The sequence below is a fragment of the Triticum aestivum genome, chromosome 7B (genome assembly GCF_018294505.1).
Source record: "Triticum aestivum cultivar Chinese Spring chromosome 7B, IWGSC CS RefSeq v2.1, whole genome shotgun sequence".
Taxonomy (NCBI): domain Eukaryota; kingdom Viridiplantae; phylum Streptophyta; class Magnoliopsida; order Poales; family Poaceae; genus Triticum; species Triticum aestivum.
The window spans coordinates 1,158,272-1,174,923 of record NC_057813.1 but is presented as its reverse complement, the minus strand read 5'-3'; the positions used below and the strand labels follow the sequence as shown (position 1 = coordinate 1,174,923).

At 46.2% G+C, this 16,652-nt stretch overlaps 1 protein-coding gene and 1 pseudogene across 1 annotated transcript; both read right to left on the bottom strand.

Moving 5' to 3' along the window:
• Positions 1-3,159: 3,159 nt before the first annotated feature.
• Positions 3,160-4,570, bottom strand: LOC123159460 (phytosulfokine receptor 2-like). The gene has a single exon (XM_044577300.1). It carries the CDS (start codon positions 4,553-4,555, stop codon positions 3,428-3,430), a length of 1,128 nt encoding a protein of 375 aa, XP_044433235.1. The 5' UTR covers positions 4,556-4,570; the 3' UTR covers positions 3,160-3,427.
• Positions 4,571-9,458: 4,888 nt separating this feature from the next.
• On the bottom strand, positions 9,459-10,686 carry LOC123162259 (phytosulfokine receptor 2-like; annotated as a pseudogene).
• Positions 10,687-16,652: the final 5,966 nt, after the last annotated feature.

Sequence of the window (16,652 nt, the reverse complement as noted above, 5' to 3'; positions counted from 1 at the left end):
CAACTAAATTTAACTCTCGACAATAGCATCGGTTGGAATTTCCGGTTCACATACCTCCTAGATAAAAATATCTATGTCAACTTGATGGGCACAATTTGTCATAAATACGAAATGCAACAAATAGTTTAAAAAAAGAATATACCACATCCGAATCATAACACGGACGAGGGCCGACGGGGACGGATATCAAAACCATGACACTATGTATAACAAACATGTACGGGTAAGATAATTATACAAGTAACTATATATCTAAATCACACAAACATGATATTTTTTTATATAAAAAAGATAAGAACAAGAGGCTCACCACAAGGTGGTGCCGGCGGCGGGTCGGTGCGGATGATCGACGATGGTTACGACGGAGACGGGAAGGCACTAAGTAAACCACACCTACATATGCAAACTAAGAGTTATTTTAAGCTCAAATTGCATATAAATCAAATAAACGACCACATATAATTCCTCCCAAATTACTAAAACCCACAAATTAATCACTATATAAAGCATTGCAAGAGTTAATCTAGCAATGAGAGATGAAAGGACAAAGTTGCTAACCTTTGTGATCACTTGAATGGATGGGGGCCTTCAAATCTTGACAAAATTTGGGCAAAATGTGTGATGAGCTCGAGGGTAAGAGAGGAAGAACAGAGAGGAGGAGAGGGGAAAGGGGGGAGAACAGATCGAGCTGGACGAAGGGTGTATATGTAGGATGACCTATAGTACCGGTTCGTGGTAAGAACCGGTACTAAAGGTGCTGGACGGGCCCCAGTCTGACAACATCCTGCCACCACTCTCTTTAGTACCGGTTCGTGGGACGAACCGGTGCTAAAGGTTCCGCACGAACCGGTACTAAAGAGAGCGGCCCACCTAGCCGTTGGAACCGGCACTAATGTTCACATTAGTGTTGGCTCAATTTTAAACCGGGACTAATGAGCTGCACATTAGACCCTTTTTCTACTAGTGCCTCCGGCCGCCTGCGGGGGGGGGGGGGGGGACTCGGGAGGGACTCATTTAAAAATGAGAGAGATTTTCACTTCCTGGCCTCTGCACCAACTAAGGATGCATACGACCATTTTAGTATGAGTAACAAGATAAACTTGATCCTCAAACTTTTTTAAATGAGTATCAAGATATTTCTAGATGAGTGATTCCACCACACACCAAGCTTGATCCTTAATAAATGGAAAAACCCCCCGTGCATCACCTGTCAATTCTGGTAATTGAATTCGGGTCGTTCGGCTGCACGACCGCATACCCAATGACTGAGCCAAGGCTCTCTCTGCAAAAAATGGAGATATTTTCACTTCCCAACCTCTGCACCAACTAAGATGCATATGGTCATTTTAGTACGAGTACCAAGATAAACATGACCCTCAAAATTTTTAAATGAGTATCCAGGTATTTCTTGATGTCGTGGTTCCACCACACACTAAGCTTGGTCCTTAATAAATGGGGGAAATCCCATGTGCATCACCTGTCAATTCTGGGAATTGAGGTCAGGTTGTTAGGCTGCACAACCGCATACCAAACGACTGAGTCAAGGCTCTCTCTGCAAAAAAAAGGGAGAGATTTTCATTTTCCGGCCTCTGCACCAACTAAGGATGCATACACCCATTTTAGCATGAGTACCAAGATAAATTTGATCCTCGGAATTTTTAAAATGAGTATCAAGATATTTCTTAATGAGTGGTTTCACCACACACCAAGCTTAATCCTCAATACATGAGGGAAAACCCCTGTGTATCACCTGTTAATTCTGGGAGTTAAACTCGGGCCGTTAGACTGCACAACCGCATATCCAACCACCGAGCCAAAGCTCTACTTTTATAGATATTAGCCTCTGAGCCAGACCCACTGGAGGCGCTCAATTTAGCCATCTCCAGCGATCCAGGCTCAGGCGAAGCAAAAGAGCGCACGTGGGTGGCTCTAGCAATGCAACCTCGTGCGGCCAGATATGTGGTGTACTTGAGGTTGCACGTGGTTTGTTGGTTTAACTCGTAATCTCGCCCACTTATTAGTCACTTCTAATGTGCACAACGGTGTTTCGATACAAGATAAGGTTTACAAAAAAGAAGCACATCGACGTCGTTCCATTCAGGTGATCGACTCATAGTTTTGTTCATCAAATGTCTAATTTTGTGTTCATGTTTGGAGCTATATTGTATGAATTTTGCCAAAGTCATCTTGCAGTTTCACATGTCTTTCTTCTTGTACTTTTTCTGTTTCAACGACCGTAGACAAGTGGATTTATATTTCATTCCTCTCGGCCTGCTCTCAGGAGTCCTGCTGCACTAGCGTCACTGTCGGTGTCGTTCCTCTCAGCCTCCTCTCCCGTGTCCTCCTACACTGACGACACCGTTGGCATTGCTTCTCCCGGCCTCTCTCCCACGTCTTACTACACTGGCACCGTCGCCGACGTCGTTCCTTCTGCATCCTCTTCCGCGTCCTACTACACTAGCATTGCAGACGACGTAGTTTCTTCGGCCCCCCTCTCCCACATCCTACTACATAGCCGCCGATGTCTGCGTTGTGGCCTCCTCTTCCGCGTCCTACTACACTGACGCCGCCATGGCATGCGCACTGTATTTATCCTCACCGTCCTATGCCTTGGCGCCCTCCTTCTCGTCCCTTCTCATGGTTTTTCCCTACGGTGACAACGCTAGCAAGTGGTTCGCCATGCTGTCAATGGGATCGCTTGCCGTGACTCCGTTCTCATCGTGTCGGATGTGGTGCCGTGACCGTCGTCCATGATAGTTATCGAGGCACTCTAGTATAAATCCATGTGTCATGTGTAGCTGTTAACTCTTAACCATGTTCAATGTATACAATCAAACACCGCGTAGTGCATCAAGCCCTACCAATGTAGGCCACCAAATGCAAGACAAAAATTGCTTCCTAAATGCAGCCGACCTATTTGCAGCCTACCAAACGATGTGCACAACATAATTTTTACCCTGCATCTGCTTAGTCAGGTCCAATTGAGACAAGTATGCAAAGTAAAAAACAATGGAGGCAATGGAACACCCTCTTGATGTATGGATGGATTAAAGCATAATATAAAACAAGGAGAGACAACACCTCCAAGAGGGCAAGGAATTATAAGTTGCCACACATCACCAGCTTGGAGATCACGTCTTTTCCGATACACAATACAACTTGGCATACCAGTCAAACCATAATAAATTTCTCGATACACAATACATGGACCATGAAGATTCGATTATTACAACAATGCGAGGCATAGGCAGGCACATCTCGTGTGGCAACTCATGTACCTTATTTATCGAATAGTATCTCATGGCCTAGGATAGTAGCAGAAAAACAAACTACAAAGGCTGAACATAATCTCATCTCAACTCCTCAGATAGTTGAGAAGTTCAAGAGGAGGCAATATGTGTATATAAGGGCTTAATTATATATAAAATTAAGCTCCTGATACAACTTTGTTATTCCCAACTACGATATGGTTCATCCCAGATACAACATTGTTGCTCCCAGATACGACATTGTTACTCCCAGATACGACATGGTTGATCCCAGATACGCCATTGTTGAACCCAGATACGACACTGCTACTCCCAGTTACACCATGCCTGCTCCCAGATACAACATGCTTGCTCCCAGATACGACGTGGTTGTTCCCGGATACGGTGTTGTGATTCCCATATACCGCATGGTTGTTCCCAGATACGGTGTTTTCATCCCCAAATATGACAGTATTGTCGTTTCCGGATACAACATTCTTTCTCCCGGATCTCACAACATTGTTGGTCCCTGTTATGACATTTGGGAGCTCGTTAAGTCGTCGTCCCAGTGTGCTTCTATTATGCTTCACATACAATGGCATGTTAGTGAAAGTCATGCCCTCTGAATGCCCAGCGGTGGCGAGGCCCTTTAGTCGTGCCAAACTCTTAGGTACCTCGCCAACCAATGAATTATTTGAGAGATCCAAGTAGGAAAGGTGGTGCAGCTCACCAATCCACGATGGAATGGTGCCGACCAATTGGTTGCGAGACAAATCAAGCACCTCCATTTTCTTGCATTGAGACAACCATTCCGGAACCCTGCCCTTGAGAGCACAATCACCAAGGGCCAGCACCTCGAGGCTCTTGAACCCACCAATAATACTATCGCCGGGTAGCTCTTCACCACCAAAATTCTTGGTGAGAATCAACGTGGCGAGGTTCTGGCACCCATGCAACACGGTGAGCACCCCTGAGATGTTGTGAAAGTTGTTGGAGCCGAGGTCGAGTTCCTCGAGCTGCGCAAGGCCTGCAAGTGAGGTTCCTGGGATGGCCCCCTTGAGGCCTCGCCCGGGGAGGCGTAGTGCCATGACACGGCCGTTGGCGGCGTCACAACCCACGCCTTCCCAGCTGCAGCATGCGGCGCCGGACCACGTGGCACGGAGGAGGACATCCCGACCATTGAGGCTCCCGGCAAAGTCCAGCAGCGCACGGAGGTCGCCGGGGTGGCACGAATTCGCGCGCGCCTCGGGCAAGAGAACTGCCAAAAGGAGGAAGAACATCAGGTAACATTTGGCTATGGGATTCATTCTGCTCGAGTGATTGGCAAGTGCTCTTGGTGTACAAACTACTTGGGTGATACATGGTGTCTTATAGTGTGTGGCTTGCAACTTGCAAGTGGTAGTGAGTGGCCAGGCCACGTACTACAAGTAAGTGGCTGATCCACTGAAATTCGTGGGTGGCAATTTATCGGTGGTTTATATTTTACTTGTCGTGGCCCATTCATGCTTGTCTCTTCGTATCCTAAGCTGGCCAACTACGTACTGACGCAAGGATTTGTCTTTCTATTTACACCATCTTTGTCTAAGCTAGCGTCTCACATTTCTATTCACGTTGAAACAAATAAAACGCGACAGATGATGAATAGATCGAAAGTTTCTAGAAAAAACTAAGGCGTTGTGACCTGTGGATCCGAGTTGTCAGATAACCCTTAACGTATTAGTTTAAATTAATAAAGTCAACAAATTGAACTAAACGTAGACTAAACATTAAAGGCGTGTTTGGCAGCCGTATCAGCCAGCCCTGGCTTAGCTCAGCCTGGCTCAATGGGGCTGATTGAGCAAATGCAGGCTGTTATGCAACATCTGCACATTGTTTGGTTACCCGTATCTAGTTCTTTCGCGCTAGGGGATGGCTTAGCGTACGGTGTTTGGTTGTATACGCGGGATATGATTAAGAGCTAACACTTACAGTTAACACACACTGTGCCTCACAACTGCATTGGACGGTGACCGCGGCACCGCGTCTGACACGATGAGCACGGAGTCTCGGGCGAGGGTTCTTGTCGGCGCCACGGCGAACTAGTTGCTAGCGTCGCCGCCGAAGAAGTCCATGCGGAGGAGCGCTGGGGCAGAGGATGGGGGAGGAGAAATGCAATGCGTGTGGGACCATGGCGATTGCGGTGGACGGTGGTCGTGGCGCCGCATCCGACACGACATGCACGGAGTCGTGTGCAAGAGACCCCGTCGGCGCTGCGGCGAACTAGTTGCTAGCCTCGTGGCCGCAGAGAAAGTCTCCACGAAGATACTGTACAGAGGAGGAGAAATGCAGTGCTCGTGCCATGGCAGCGTCAGTGCAATAGGACGAGAGGGAGGAGGCTCAGATGACAGATGCCGGCGACAACTCCAGTGTAGTAGGATGTGGGCAAGGAGGTCAAGAGGAACGGCGCCGGCGTCGAATGGGATGAACATGAGGGCTCTGAGACAGAGGACGAAGGAGAAGAAATACATGGTGCGCGTAATTATGGCGTCAGTGCAGTAGGATCGACAAAACGGAAAACTTACAACACGAATGTCGTAAGGAACTGCGAGATTAGGCTGCTGGGCAAAGAAAATTCCAAACGGTCGATTGTAGGCGAAAAATCTAACAAAATTCGTCAAAAATAGCTTCAAATATAAACAGAAAATAGAGCATTTACGGTCGACAAAACTACGAACTGGTCACCTGAATGGAACCGTAACAATGATGTGCATCTTTTTCGTGTAGAGCTTATATCCAATCGAAGCACCGTTGTGTAGATTAGAGAGGAGAAGAAAGAAAGGAGATTAAGCATGAGGTTAGTAGAGGAGGAAGAAGAAGCACCTAGAAAGCTCGCATCCCCCGTCTCTTCTCGTGCAAGGGAGGGGCCACTCGCTGTGCATAGCTCGGGCCTGGCTCACGAGAAACTATCGATTCGAACGTAGCTCGCGGGCCTGACTCAAGGATGCTTTAAAGTTCATGCCGTGCAGGTGACCGAACGGGCCGTTTTAATCCCGCGCGGGCCTGGTTGGCCCAAATGCGGGCAACCAAACGCGCCCTAACTAGCTAGGTCGCATCTATTACACAGCATATTAGATTTTTTTAAACCAACTTTGTCCAAGCGCTCTCACCTTCTTTCAAATAACTATTAAAGTGCGATAGATGATGAATAGATTAAAAGTTTTTAAAAAAACAATAGCATCTCCAACGCGGATCCCTAAAACCGACACTGCATTTGCCTGCGGACTGCGGACGTATCCGCGGACAGTGATACGGCAGCCGGCCATCCAACTGTGTCCACATGCATTTCAAACCAAATTTGAACAAAGCGGATTATTTTCTTGCAAACACGACGGAATTCACTTCAAGTTCCGACATAATTTTATAAAACGGATAGTATTTCTTCCGTTCAACTAAAACCTATAAAAACACCCTGCACTAGCTGTAGCGGACAGCGACCTTGTACGCATGGCCGGGATGGATGGCAGCATTTCTATCGTTGTTTGTGCCGTTGTCGTCGTCATCGTCATCTGAGTGGTCCTTCCAACGGCGAAAAGGCGCGGTAGCCCTTCCGGCCGCCGACTAGCGCTCACGGAGGAGACGCTCTGCTTGCTCCTATGATGTGTGCAAGGCCGCCGCGGTCAACGCCGACCCTGCCTGGGGAACCTTGCCCTTGCCGCTGCTGTTGGCGGCGGCAACAGTCTCGCTAAGAGACCACTCCTTACCGATCTTCGCGAGCTCCCCGTTGAGGCGGCGGAGCCCCGGCGCGGACGTTTCGCTGGCCCAGGCTTTATGAGACACCAAAGTTTTAAACCTGGGGTTTGGGGTACCACTAGCCTCCTAACGACTGTGGGTTTGGGGTACCACTAGCCTCCTAACGCCTCCTAACAGTCAGCCGACTGAAATTTATGGGTGGCAACTCCTCTTTTTCATATTATATTTTACTTGTCGTGGACATGCATTAGTGCAAATGCTTGTCCTTTTTTTAGGGATAATACTTGGTGACACATCTTAAGAGATCTTAAGCTAGCCCACTAATGCAAGGATTTTTTTGTCTTGCACCAACTAATTAATTCTACCAAGTCTCTTACTAATTAATTACAAACTGGTTAATTAGTTGGCCTTCTTTAGTGGGAATATAATTGTTAGTACTGTATCATGCAGTGCCAACTAGCAACTAAGCATGAGGCTGACATGACATATCATTAAATCAAGAGAGGGACACTTGTATAATAATATGGTGCCATACCATAACATGTAAATTGAGAAAACATAGTGTCAAATATATCTTGTCCACAACTTATTAGGATTCTACAAATACTAGTAAATTGTGCGTGCTTTGCACGTCATTTAAATATATATAAAGAACATGGGAAAATACATTTGAAATATGTATTTCCTTTCCTAGAATCGTATTGGACAAGATCCAACTTGGTTCTTACCTCTGTAGAATCCAGATTGTTCTGGTCCCTTTTTATTAGAGTATTAGATGAGCATGTGGATAGATGCTTTTAGAACACATGAGATGGTAGGCCTGTGGGTTCAATTAGAAGGCCACGTGGCAAAATCCTATGAGTTGAAAACTTTATCAGACGGATGATAATGCTCGGATTTGCCATCTCTTAACTGTTGAATGGGCATATCCAATGACTAATATTTGAAGCTATTTGCACACTATATAGTGGTGTGGTCAGAAATAATTTGCTACCATGGTGGTAGCTACACATGGCCCCAATTTTTATCTCTAATTATTTTGTTAAATTATTTTGGACCATGAAAAATTAACTCTATAACAAAAATATCGTGACTTTGGACCAGCCAGGCAAGCAAAAAAGCAGTTTTGCAAAAAAAAAAGGCAAGCAAAAAGACCGAGAGAAGTAAGAAAGGGCCCTTTCTACACAATGAAAAGACACTTGTTTCAAAAATGTAATAAAAATACAAAGAGAAGTGAGAAAAAAATCATTTCTAGACAACAAAAATGCACTTGTGCCAATGCCATAAGAAACCTGACACCTCATATATCAAAAAACGAACTTATGCCAAATTGTGTGTAGCTGCCACCATGTGTGCGTAGCTACCACCATGCATAAGAAATCACCTCTCGTATAGTGGTATAGATTAAATAAGATACTCACTTTATGAAATTATGCTTTGTGAAGGTTGTATCACTGACTAGTATCATACGGATGATACTAGTTTATAATACCACTCACTACACTGTGCATAATATTCAATATTATTCATTCTTGAATTTGTTTTTTCTTCATACCTAGTAGATAAATTTGTGATTTATCTTGTAATTCACCATGTCTATAGAAAGGCATCTCTTCCACATACTGTATTTTCTTGAGAATTTTTTAGAACTTCAAAAGATAGTTTCAACGTGGTTTTCACCCGTTTGCACGTAATATTCTCTCGGCGTGGCGGTGGTGTTATACTTAACAATTTGCATCTGATCAAACGAGGACATATACAGGATATCCCCCTTAACAGGGTATCCTCCTCTTTTGTTGCCTTATGCATGTAATGTTGTTTTCCAGCTTGAGGGCGTGATCCAGACTCATGGGCGGTCAAGAAAACTATTTGGAACAACACTTTCCAGTGTTGCAGCAGTGCGGTTTCCAGTGTTGCAGTAGCACCACCGCCAAATTGTTCCAAACAGTTTTGCGGCACCACCATTCATCTTGTCAAGGCCGGCCGATCCTAACGCTACACACATGCCCCTTACCGTTGAAGACGGCCACACAGTTGTCGTTGGTGCAGTGCACGATGAGACAGGCGTGGCTCCGACCTACTGTTTGTGGCTGCTGCTGCGGAGGCATCATTTGTCCACAACGGCTCCGAAGCTCATACAATGGATGGATGGATGGAGATTGATTTGTTGGGAGTTTTATCTACTTATTGTTTACTACGTAAATACTTGTGAGAAGAAAAATGATGGACAGCGTGTAGTGTAGTGCATGGCATGAAACGATAGAGGTATGTATGGCAGGTCGGCATGGATTTGCAGCAAAGCATAACCCAGGGAAAAGGACATGTAAGAGCGAAGGGACACATCTTGTTTTCCTTTTACATACATACATACATACATACATACATACATACATACATACATGCATGCATGCATACATGAGTTTAATTTGGATATGTCATTCAAGCTATTAAAATTCTTGATACATCAGTTTTGCTCCGAATATATGAGTCTCTTTATTTATTCTTTGTCATGCATGCAAGTACATCTTGTGTCAACATGGATGGGCGAACGCTGCAGCACACACTTATGCTATGATGTGTACATCTATTAACCTCAGGTTACGACTTTGTTGTGCCCAGTTACGAAATGGTTCTTCCCGGACACGGTATTATGGCTCCCAGATACAACATTTTTACTACCAGATACGATATTTTTGCTCCCACCTACGTCATTGTGAGTCCCGGATACAATATTGTGTTTCCCAATCACGACATGGTAGCTCCCAGATGCGGCATGGTTGCTCCCAGATACGACATGATTATCTCCAGTTACGACATGGTTATTCCCATATACGACCTGGTTGCTCCCAGATACGGCGTTGTCATTCCCAAATATTATAGTGTTGTCGTTCCCAGCCAGAACGTTGTTGCTACCAGATCTAACAATGTTGTTGGTCCCAGCTATGACATTTGGGGCATGCTTATGTTGTAGGCGATGTCTACTTCTTCCGCTATGTTTCAGATACAATGACATGTTAGTGAAATCATTGTCCGGTGAACATCTAGTAGTGTTGAGGCCCTTAGAACTCTTGGGTACCTCGCCAACCAATGTATTGTTGGAGAGATCCAAGTAGCAAAGGTGGTCAAGCCTACCAATCCATGAGGGGACAGTGCCGACCAATTAGTTACGGGACGGGTCAAGCACCTCCATTTTCTTGCATTGAGACAACCATTTCGGAACCCTGCCCCTAAGAGCAGAATCACCAAGGTCCAGAACCACGAGGCTCTTGAAGCCACCAATAAAACCATCGTCGGGTAGCTCCTTCCCGCCGAAATTCCTAGTGAGGATCAGTGTGGTGAGGTTCTGGCACCCATGCAACATGGTGATTGCCCCTGAGATGTTGTGCAAGCCGTTGTAGCTGAGGTCAAGCTCCTCCAGCCGTGCAAGGCCCGCGAGGGAGGCACCTGGGATGGGCCCCACAAGGCCGCGCCCAGGGAGGCGCGGCGCCGTGACGCGGCCAGTGGCACCGTCACAGCCCACGCCATCCCACCCACAACACATGGCGCCGGACCATGCGGCGCGGAGGAGGACTCCACCCCAACTGAGGTTCCCGGCGAAGCCCTGCAGCGCGCGGAGGTCGTCAGGGTGGCACGAAGCCGCACGCGCCTCGGGCAAGAGAAGTGGCAAGAGGAGGAAGAGCAGAAGGCGGCATTTAGCCATGGGATTCATTCAGGACGAGTGAGTGATTTTCCTTGGTGTTGCATGGTTATTTATAGTAATATGTACGGTTTTTTTTTGCGGGATAACAACATGTACGTTGTGGCAAGTAGTAGCAGAGTGAGTGGCCACCGTACGCCACGTACACCAAATTTTGATTTGATTTGGTTTTGGTGCTAGAGTGATCTTTCACTTTATTTCCCATCAAGGAAAAAAAACGTATACTTTACCTGTCGACAAAGAGCACCTGGGTTGTAGTGCTCATGCTTCTTGTATTGTTTCTTTCTTTTGCATTGTTGGGATAAAATAAAATAATGCTTGTCGACACTAGCTTGTCAAACAAACTTTGTGGAAGCGCCTTGTTTTTAATTCGCCTCCTTAATTGCAACACAAGCTTGCTACTCTATATATCTATATGCCATTATGCTAGTTTTTTTTAGAAAAGGAGGACGACTCCCGGCCTCTGCATCTGGACGATGCATACGGCCACTTTATTAATTATTGACACAAGACCGTACAGAGTCATGCAACAATAAGTCTAAAGCCACCAAACTAAGCAACAACTGTCGCTATCCCTATCCAGTTGATGTAGGGGCGCTGAAAGTCTGGGCCTCATACCAAACAGACCACGCAGCCAAACCTAACCATCTAAAGACTTGAGGTCCCACCTAGGACGCCTGCCGGGTATGGGCACCCACCAGTCTGACGTGCTTCTCAACCAGGACCCCTGCCGGGTATGAGGCCGCCGCAGCCACCTGCCACGAACCCATCTTCAGAGCTGTACTGGTGTATCAACCTTGCCCGGTCCAACTGCCGCCGACGCCACCATGATGCCAGGCAGCGTCACCCTCCTGCGCGAGTCCATCTCCGCTCATCAAGCGCCGAGTCTCCACTGCGCCACGCCGCCGAGATCCGCCGTCATCAATGGAGCAGATGAAACACCGCTCCTCCTCTTATCCCCTCCAACCAGCACTCGCTCCAAAACGATGCCCCCGGGAGGGAGAACGGTACCGATAGCACCGTCATCGTCCGATCCGGTAGACCCAGATCTAGGGTTTCCCCCGGAACTTCCCGATCAGGTTGATGAGACCTGCAACGACGATGCCTCCAGAAGGAAACGACGTCTGAGACGCCGCCATCGTCCGCCAAGACCGCAGTCTGGCGCGATTTTCACCGGAAGCCACGTCTTCCCGATCTTGTGGCTGGCTGGAACCGAGCGGAACCTCGTCACGAAGACGTATGTTGCCGTCAGTACTCCGGTGGAGATCCGGCATCTCCTCACCGGTCCCTCCATGCGCCGCCGGTCGGCGAAAGGCCTCCCCGCGACGGATCCAAACGGGGCGTTGGATCCGCAGTAGCCGTCGTGACCATCACGAGCAGGACAGCCCACCTCGCCGGATGGGGCGCTGCCACCGCCGCCGTCCATGCAGGGCCGCCGCTCCGCGGGCGATGGTGCTCGGGCCCCCGCCGCACAGCCCGAAATCTCTGTCCTAGCCGCCGCCGTTGGATCGCATGAGAAGGGCCGTCCCCGCCGCCTCAGATGGGATCCCCCCCCCCCCCCAGAACCATTGGCGCCGAGCCCGCCACCACCGCGGCCCACGCCGGCGGCAGCGGCGGCAGGAAGGGGTGGAGGGAGAGGTGCTGGCGGCGCTAGGGTTGGGGCCCCTGGCGTCGCCCGGGGGAAGGCGACGCGAGGGGTGCGAGGCGGTACTGTGTCTTATTCGACTGTTTTTTCATAGGTTGAGATTACATTTGAATATTCCCCCAAATTCCTTGACTGGATGCGATCTCATCTTAATTTTCTCTAACGAAGAGGAAATCTATCTCAATATATGTCGAAGTGATAGAAGCAAGAGGAGGAAGATTCAACATTCAAAAACAAGGGAATGGACCTCCTGTGGTTAATTTTGTCTAACAAAGAGGAAATCTATCTCTATATACTAAGTTGAATGTTATGTTGAGGATAGAATCAAGAGGAGGAAGATTTCAATATTCAAAAACAAGGACAAAGTCATTTTTTTTGTTGCTGTTAGCCGTTTTATGTTTACTTTTTGCAGCATAATGCTTTTTATGCTTTTGCTGTTCCATTGACTCTTTTTCTTGATAGTGGAACCCTATCATATCCTTTTCTGGCATGCACTCTTAAATCATCATACCAAAGACCTGGAGTTGGTTTTTCTGCACTGCAAAAATACATTTTCAAGTACTGGTAATAAATAATATGGTTAATTATTTAATGAACAAACCTAAAAAAAGAGGCATACATCACATATGCTTTGCATTTTGCTAGTAACATCGGTTTCCCGCCTCAGCAACATTAGTTACTACAAACATTAGTTTAAAAAAAGCATTTTTTTCGTTTGGCTAATGGATAGACATACAAACATACATTTGCCATTACCCTCTCATTTTTTACTTTGACAACAATAACATAAGTAACACACGCAAAGGTTTTCTTGCCTTCATAAAAAAAGATTGTCTTCTACTTTTGAGCAGAAAGAAAGTAATATCTGCTTACACTTGGAAACCCAAGAAAAATACACATATTTCCGGTTGGTTGGCCCATATCTGAAACTTCGAGGTTTTGAAACAGCAAACATACAATAACTGCAAATGCTCTGCATCCAAATTTAGAATTTACATACGACAAGAAGGAAGCACAACAAGAAGCTGCCACAATTGTGTGACATGTCGTGTCTGTGTCATGCTAGGCTTCCGTTCCCTGAATCATCTACTAACACAAGAACATACTCCCTCCGTCCCATACATTAGTGTCAAAAAACGCCCTACATTATAGGACGGAGGGGGTATTATTCTTGCAGCAGCTTCTGACTGTTCTCTTTCAATACATTAGCAACCAGGACAACTGACGGGTTGAATTTACTCTTGGTTTGTACCCTTGACCACTTGTGTCAGTTGGAGGAACGGACTCTTCATATGTGGAGAACATGTCAGGACCATATTCTAGAGCCCACATCGTCTGTAGATAACAGACATGATCCGTTGATCAGTGTTCACCAACCAAGTGCTTCATCTGCAAAGCAAAGGTCAACGACCAAGCTCTTTATTCGCAGACCTGAGTTAGGTGGCCTTTGTTTGAGCTTTGGCTACTTTTTTTTTAGAAAAGGAGTATGACCCCCGGCCTCTGCATTTGAGCGATGCATACGGTCATTTTATTAATTATACTCATAAGACCTTACAAAGTCATACAACAGTAAGACTAAAGCCGCCGTCTAAACAACAAACTGTCGCTACACCTATCCAGTTGATGAAGGGGCGCAATTTTTTTTTTCGAAAAGGGGGGTCTCCCCGGCCTCTGCATCAGAACGATGCATACGTCCATCTTATTAATAACAAAGGCAAAAGTGCCGACAAGGTTCCACAATCTCCAGCTAAACAAAAGGATAAAAAGAAATGCAGCTCACACAGAGCTACAGACGGCTAGAAATACAAACTAGCCCAAAAAAGAAGCCACAACCGGCTGGCTAACAATAGATAGGGAAACTAATTGCCTATCCTATTACATGACCGCCATCCAAACCGGTTGAAGATATCCCGAGCGACCATCTCTCAACGGATAGATCCAGTAACCAAATGCTCCCTGGCCTCCATCGGAGTGAGTAGCGACCATGAACGGATCAATGCCGTAGCTCGGAAAATAACCTGCAAGAAATGAATCCGTGATGTTCTGTTAAAAACCAAATCATTTCTGCAATTCCAGATAGTCCATAACAAAGCGCAAACTCTAACCCGAATATGTCTTGCGAGAACAGGCTCAACCTCATTAAGCCATGTCCCAAATAAAGCATTAACAGAAGTCGGTGGAGTAAGATTAAAATCTATATGGATCGTCCGCCAAAGAACTCTAGCCAACGGGCAATCAAAGAATAGATGTTTAATCGTCTCATCCCGATCACAGAAACTACACCTAGTAGGTCCTGTCCAATTGCGTTTAATCAGGTTATCCTTTGTTAAAATAACTTGTTTATGGACGAACCACATAAACACTTTTATTTTTAAAGGCACCTTGACAGCCCAAACAAACTTGGAAGTTGGAATAGCAGTTGAATTAATAACATCAATATACATTGATTTAACTGTAAATACTCCAGAACTAGTCAACTTCCAACGCAATATATTGGGTCGGTGAGAAAGTTGAACCTCCATCAGTCTCCTAACTAGATGAATCCATTCTTCCCAACGATTGCCCGCTAGCGACCGTCGAAACTGAATATTAAGGGGGATAGATTGGAATACCGTTGCCACGAACACCTCACGTCGTTGAGCAATCCGATATAGAGACGGATATTGAATGGCTAAAGGTGATTCACCAAGCCAAGTATCCTCCCAGAAATGAGTACTTGTACCGTTTCCAATAACAAATCTTGTCCTACTGAACATAGATTGTTTGACTTTCATTAGTCCTTTCCAGAAAGGCGAGTCAGTCGGCCTGACTGCGACCTGGGACAATGTTTTTGTTTGGAGGTACTTGTTGCGGAGGATCTGCGCCCACATGGCCTCAGTCCCAGAGGACAACTTCCACAACCACTTACTAAGAAGACATATGTTCTTGACTTCAAGATTTTCAATACCGAGACCCCCTTGGTCTTTTGGTCTACAGATGATGTCCCATTTAGCAAGCCGATATTTTCTTTTAAGTTCATCACCCTGCCAAAAGAAACGCGACCGATAGAAGTCCAGTCGTTTCCTAACACCAACTGGGACCTCAAAGAACGATAAGAGAAACATAGGCATACTCGTGAGCACCGAATTAATCAATATCAACCGGCCTCCGTATGACATGAGCTTACCCTTCCAGCAACTCAGTTTTTTCTCAAATCGATCCTCTATGCATTTCCATTCTCTAGTTGTTAGCCTACGATGGTGAATCGGGATACCAAGGTAAGATAAAGGTAAACTCCCCAACTCGCACCCAAACAACTGCCTATAAGACTCCTGGTCGTCCTTGGCTCTACCAAAGCAGAACAATTCGCTCTTATGGAAGTTGATTTTTAACCCGGTCAGTTGTTTAAACAGACATAACACAAGCTTCATATTTCTCGCCTTGGCCAAGTCATGCTCCATAAAGATGATTGTATCATCGGCATACTGAAGGATGGAAACACCTCCCTCCACAAGATGAGGAACCAACCCACCCACTTGACCATTTTCCTTAGCCCGGCTTATCAAAATTGCTAACATATCCACCACAATGTTAAACAAGATAGGGGACATCGGATCTCCTTGTCTTAGGCCTTTATGTGTCTGGAAATAATGACCTATATCGTCATTCACTTTAATTCCCACACTCCCTTTTTGCGTAAATGATTCGACCTGTCGACGCCAGGCTTCAGCAAAACCTTTCATACGCAATGCCTGTTGGAGGAATGGCCACTTAACCTTATCGTACGCTTTTTCGAAATCCACCTTAAAAATTACTCCATCTAATTTTTTGGAATGGATTTCATGGAGCGTTTCATGAAGGACAACCACCCCTTCAAGGATGTTCCTGTCCGGCATGAAAGCAGTTTGGGATTGCTGCACCACAGATTGCGCAAATTGTGTGAGCCTATTAGTTCCGACCTTGGTGAAGATTTTGAAACTAACATTGAGGAGGCAAATCGGCCTGAACTGCTCGATCCTCGCAGCATCCGTTTTCTTCGGAAGCAATGTGATAGTTCCAAAATTCAAGTGAAATAATTGAAGCTGTCCAGAGAATAGGTCATGAAACATAGGTAGTAAATCCCCCTTAATAATGTGCCAGCACTTTTTATAGAACTCAGCCGGGAACCCATCCGGACCGGGAGCCTTATTGTTCTTCATTTGTGCAATAGCATCGAATACCTCCTTTTCTGAGAACGGGGCAGTCAGAATATCATTATCAACAGCAGTTAATTGAGGCACGTCCTCAACCCTGGACTCATCGAGGGACACACAATTGGCCTCCGGCGGTCCAAATAACTGTCTGTAGTATTCGG